At 53.6% G+C, this 5,764-nt stretch overlaps 1 protein-coding gene across 1 annotated transcript; it reads left to right on the top strand.

Annotated features, from left to right (window-relative positions):
* Positions 1-297: 297 nt before the first annotated feature.
* On the top strand, positions 298-4,422 carry KCNK9 (potassium two pore domain channel subfamily K member 9; the record flags this gene model as incomplete). Its single annotated transcript, XM_040494621.1, has 1 exon — positions 298-4,422. A coding segment is annotated over one exon (1,035 nt), but the record flags the coding sequence as incomplete, so codon positions are not given.
* Positions 4,423-5,764: the final 1,342 nt, after the last annotated feature.

Genomic DNA, 5,764 nt, shown 5'->3' with positions numbered 1-5,764 from the left:
AAGGTTGTTAGGAGGTCAGAACGAGGCACCGTAGGACCAGGACTCAGCAGAGAGGCAGCGGCACTGGTGTCGCATGGTGGGCATATGGAATATTCTCCCTTGGGCTCACTCCTTCTGCAGTCTTCTCGTTAGTGGGGGTGCGGCTTCTCCTTTTCAAGCTTTGCTTTGCTCTAAGAGGAGCAGGGAAAGGCCCTCCGCGCCCCTCTGAAGGGCCCCAGATGAACCGCCCCCAAGTCCCCCCCCCACCCCTGAATTGCAAAGGACCCTTGACCAATTCTTCCTTGTTCCTCTCCCCCCCTCTCCCGGCCTCCACCGTCTTCCCAGCCCCAGCCTCCAGCGACCTCTCTTCCCCGGCTCCCCCTCGTCCTCCTCTCTCCCTCCCTGTCTGTCCCAGCCCCACCCCAACGGAGGTGCCCAAGTGCGACCCCACCCCAGAGCTCATGGGGCCTCGCCTCACGCCTTCTCCCTGTTTTCTTACCCCTCCCCTCAGGTTATGGGCACGCGGCCCCGGGCACCGACGCGGGCAAGGCCTTCTGCATGTTCTACGCGGTGCTGGGCATCCCGCTGACACTGGTCATGTTCCAGAGCCTGGGCGAGCGGATGAACACCTTTGTGCGCTACCTGCTGAAGCGCATCAAGAGGTGCTGCGGGATGCGCAACACGGAGGTGTCCATGGAGAACATGGTGACCGTGGGCTTCTTCTCCTGCATGGGGACGCTGTGCATCGGCGCGGCCGCGTTCTCCCAGTGCGAGGAGTGGAGTTTTTTCCACGCCTATTACTACTGTTTCATCACGTTGACTACCATCGGGTTCGGGGACTACGTGGCCCTGCAGACCAAGGGCGCCCTGCAGAAGAAGCCGCTCTACGTGGCCTTCAGCTTCATGTACATCCTGGTGGGGCTGACGGTCATCGGCGCCTTCCTCAACCTGGTGGTCCTCAGGTTCTTGACCATGAACAGCGAGGACGAGCGACGGGACGCCGAGGAGAGGGCGTCCCTGGCCGGGAACCGCAACAGCATGGTCATCCACATCCCCGAGGAGGCGCGGCAGGGCCGGCCCCGCTACAAGGCGGACGCGCCGGACCTGCAGTACGTGTGCTCCTGCACCTGCTACCGCCCGCAGGAGTACGGGGGCCGCCCAGCCGCCCAGCAGAACTCCTTCAGCGCCAAGCTCGCCCCCCAGTACTTCCACTCCATCTCGTACAAGATCGAGGAGATCTCACCAAGCACGTTGAAAAACAGCCTCTTCCCCTCCCCCATCAGCTCCACCTCCCCCGGGTTACACAGCTTTACCGACAACCACAGGCTGATGCGACGGCGGAAGTCCGTTTAGGGTGCGGGGCATGCCGGGCAGGCGGGAAAAGTCGCTTGTCCTCCGTGACGTCAAGTGCCACCGGCCCACCTCGTCTTTTCGTTCTCATTTATTCGTTCCGGGCATCCTTGGTTGTGATGGTCATGGTCACGATTACCTTCCCTCCTTCTTTTTCCCTCCCCCCCCAGGTTTCTCGTCCTCCCCCACCGCCCCCGGCGAGACAGAGCAGGCCCAAGGGGAGAGAAAGGCCCGACTCCCTCTGAGACTCGCGTCTGAGCATGAAGCATGGATTCCTTCCTCCCTTCCTTCCCAGCGAAGAATGCCTTACACCCCTCCCCAGCCTGCCCCACCTCTGGGGTGGCTCTCCCAGGACAGGTGTGAGACCAAGACCACCAGGCAGAGCTGAGAGAATATATCCGACCCAAAGTTGCCCCCCAGGCTGCCAGCCGGCCAGGGACCACCGACGTGGTGTCTGCCCTAACTTCCTCCCTCTCGTCCTCCCGAGCACTGGGTGGGTGTGCGTGCGCGGATGGTGTGTGAGTGAGTGCACACGCCCGTGTACCTGTGTGTGTGTGTGTGTGTGTATGTGTATCGTGTGACAAAGCGGAAAGTGGCAGGTATTAATTTTTCTTTTCCACGACACAGTTCTGTTAAGAACCTGCTTTCAGCTGCTTCCAAACAAAAATGGGAAAACAAAACCCACGAGGCTTTTGATTTACCATTCTGCCAAATCAAGCATGCTCCATAAGCAGGCCCTATCCCAGATGTGTCATGACCATATTCTTTAGACGCTACGTTCTAAATTATATTAACTTCTTTTTCGGGGGTGGGTGGGAAGGAAGATACGGATCATCTTAGCTTGCCAGTTCAAAAATTTTTTAAAAGCATGCACTTTGTTAAAACTGGTATGCATTATCAACGCAAGAAAACAGAACTAGCAGCAGAATTAATCAAAAGCCAAGAATAATACGAATTAAAGACATTTTTAATTTTATCATCTCCAGTTCCAACAATTTACCGCACAACTGGAAGCGTCAGGGGAAACTGGAAAATTGTTGGAACCTCAGAGAACCTATTTTGTTATTTCCCTCTCACTTACATGGTGGTGATGGTGGGTTATGCAGCATCGATCTGCATAAGTAAGAATCACAGTGTGGGATGCTTGGATGAGAATGGGTATTCGTGGATGTGGTTTCTTTTCCTAATAAAAAAATGACAGGGCATTCCTTGTTTAAAACTATATATATATATGTATGTATGTAGTTCAAGAAAGACGGTCTCTAATTGCATTTGATTTGTAAATAAGGGCAAGTCTGTGTTGGTCTCAGGAAGCGTTTGGAGGTAAGGGTGGTGTCTTGGCCTGTTGGGAACTTGTCGATCTCCAGGGATGGTTTTCCTGAGGAGTGGAGAAATTCCTCCCCACCCTCCCTTTAGATGGCTCAATGGGAAGGCCTGTTCGTCTCCTGGGGGCAACTAGGTCATTGAATATGGCATGTTGCAGGCCTTTTCAATGACAGGAGTAAAGGAAAGTCTGGTGCCTTTCATTTGCCTGGCCACCACCCCTGTCATTTGTAAAACTCACCTATCCTCCCATGGCTTCTACATAAACTCAAAGGTCACGGCTCTTGGATAGAAAAGGGCTTTAACTGCTTTGCCCAGAAGCAGCAGTGGGAGGCCCCGTGGGATCTCCCAGAAGGGAGGATCTCCCTAGAAAGAGTGGACCTTCAAGCTTCCTGAAAGGAGAGGGCACTAAATGCCACCAGTCCCAAGCACCTGGGCCACTGGACTGAAATGCAGCAGTGCAGGCTCCTCCAAAGAGGCAGATACTGCAGTGTTTATGTCACATGTTGAAAATGGCGCCTGCGTCAGGACACAGAGCCTGAGGAAGGGGTCCGGGAACCACAGCCTCTCGAGGCCAGAATAGACCGTTCTCAACCTTCAAGGTTGTCTCAATGCACTCATTTTGAATAGATGCATATTTTAGGGATAAAAATTTGTCCAGAAAATAGAAGCAGTTAATTTTTTTTCCCCATCGGAAGAAATTTTTGGTGATAGGGGGTCACGGGTATGAAAATACTAGCCCATCCTTGCAGAGTGCTTCATGTATTGGAGGAGTCCGCTTAGAAGAAGTGTGAGGTTTCTCATCAAAACCTTTGTAAGGTGTGTCCTCAGAGGTCTTTGATCTAGAGAGGAGACTGAGGTACTGAGAGGGTGAGGGGTTTGCTCAATGTCCCAGAGCTGGTCCTGGTCCAGGAAGCGGACCCCACCACACCACACCACGGTGTCCTCGTTAGACCCTCTACTGAGGGCACCTGCCTCTCTGTCCACAGGTAGGTGCACCAGGACTCTGGAGTCAGAGGAGCATGGGCTCAACTCTTCATTCAGAGCTGGTTTCCGGACTCAAATATCCATTTAAAGTGGCCTTCTACTTAAATGCCTCCAGTGACAGAGAGCTCCTCCTTTCTTGGGGAGATTGGGAAAACATTCCATATTCTATATTTCCATAGAGTTGACTGTTCTGTATAGGATTAAGGATCGTAGGATGGAGTTTTTGCTGTTCAGTGATGACCACCAACTTAAATATTGGAAGCAGCATGGAACCTGTCCTGCCATATCCCTCTTATTTCTCTGTCCTTGGCGACTGTTCAGCCCTCTGAAGGACAATCAGTGAGTCTTCTCTTCCAAAGTTAAACATCCTTTTTCATGCTGGTATATTGAGGGGACAGAGGGGAACCTAGCTTTGCTTCTTTTGTGACGGCCATCTCTTTCTTAGGTGATGGCCCAGCGGTTCGCTACCGTGGTCTCTGGCCAAGGAGTTCTCCATGCGCACCAATGAGGTGCTCTCTTGGGGACAGTGAGTCAAGGGCCTCCAGGGTCCTTCTCTTCCAATAAAATGGGTCTGAGGACTCTCCATCTAGGGCTTGGGCACCTGAGACCTGCTCAGTCAGCACAAGAATCCTCAAAAAGCCAAGAGGAAGCTTAGTCTGAGTCACCTCACCGAGATCCCTCATTTTTCGGGGGGTGGGGGAAGAGTTGAGGTGCAGAAAGAGTGAGCTGGCATCTCAGGTCAGCCAGCCAGGCCCTTGGTCTTCTTGTGGGTTTCTCCTGCTTTCTTTCTGGCTCTTCGGTCACTGCTGTTGCTTATACCCCCAAGGTCCCTCAGCACCTCAAGGAGTCTCTGTTCCTCCCTCTCATGCCTGGTGACTTCTTTCCGGAGTCAGGCTTCTCACACCCTTCCAGGTAGCAGTGCCCACTCGGCGAAGGGGAGAAGTCACAGGAGTTTGGAGGCAGGCTTCAGCTTCAGTTAGGACGAGCTGAGACAGGGGACTGGCTGGCCACCCAGTTCTAGAAGCAGGGTCTAAAAGTCAATATGCCTTGTAGATCCTTCAAGAGCTTTTGGACTCTTGCTCGAACGTTTTCCGCCTAGGAGATCTTAATCCATCCACTCCACCAAAGACGGGGTGGGCAGTGGCCCTAATGGTCCCAAACAGGTCTGGGTGCTTTCTAGAGACCTTCCCTGTTTCCCTCTTCACCACACCCTTGCTGGGTGGAAGGTGCTATCACACCACGGGACTGTTAGACTCTCATTTACCTCAGAGTGAACCCACTGTCTGGGTTTTTGAGATGCCTGCTTAGCCCCGGAGCTGGGATCGGGTCTCTTCCCACCCACACCCCTTTGTCTTGAAACCCAGGCAGCAGACCCTTCAGCGCAGTCAGCTGCCCGGTGCTCCCTGCAGCATCTGTTGTGCTCCTGCCGTGCATCACTGATGGGGAAGAGCTGCCTGCACTGGGCATGATCACAGCAGGTCATTTGCAGCCCAAAGATCCCCACTGGGAGAGGAAGCGGATGGACCCAGGCTGTTGGCCAGGAGGCCCACCTTTGCAGGTGCTGAAACCCCATCTGTAAAAAGGGGAGGGTGACTGCAGAACCTTGGCTATTTCTTCTCTGTGCAAGGGGCCTTGAGTGGGGAACCGTCTGGACAGTAACTCAGAAACCCACCAATAAGTCTAGGAGGTCGTTTTTCTCTGCCTCACCTAGATCTGAAAGCCTTGTGGATCCTGATTCCTAGCAACGATCACTAGCAGCTGGAAGGAACGGGTTAGAGGGCGTTCACTGTGTGCGCACATTGACTTGGAGAGGGAGGTAAGAGCACAGATGATCAGAGGAGGAAAGCCACCCACCACTGAGGTCTATGGCCCTATTTCTTTACGCAGTCTTTTTAAATAATTGGCCCTAATTAAGATACCAGTTACGGGCATCCACAGAGGCATGAGGTCTGAGGTCTGTGTTGGAATGCATCCATTCTACTAGTGTGACGGGTACCACCTTCTGAAGTGCTCCAAGAGGGGTGTCAGACTGGGCGCGTGTCACGTGCAGGCCTGCTGCTGGGGCTCTGATGTGGGTTTCCTCCGGTAATGGCTTGTGTGGGACTCTGGACGCCTCCCAGTAGAG

The sequence above is a fragment of the Herpailurus yagouaroundi genome, unplaced genomic scaffold (assembly GCF_014898765.1).
Source record: "Herpailurus yagouaroundi ecotype Mexico unplaced genomic scaffold, PumYag 186, whole genome shotgun sequence".
NCBI lineage: Eukaryota > Metazoa > Chordata > Mammalia > Carnivora > Felidae > Herpailurus > Herpailurus yagouaroundi.
This window is presented reverse-complemented; position numbering and strand designations above follow the sequence as displayed.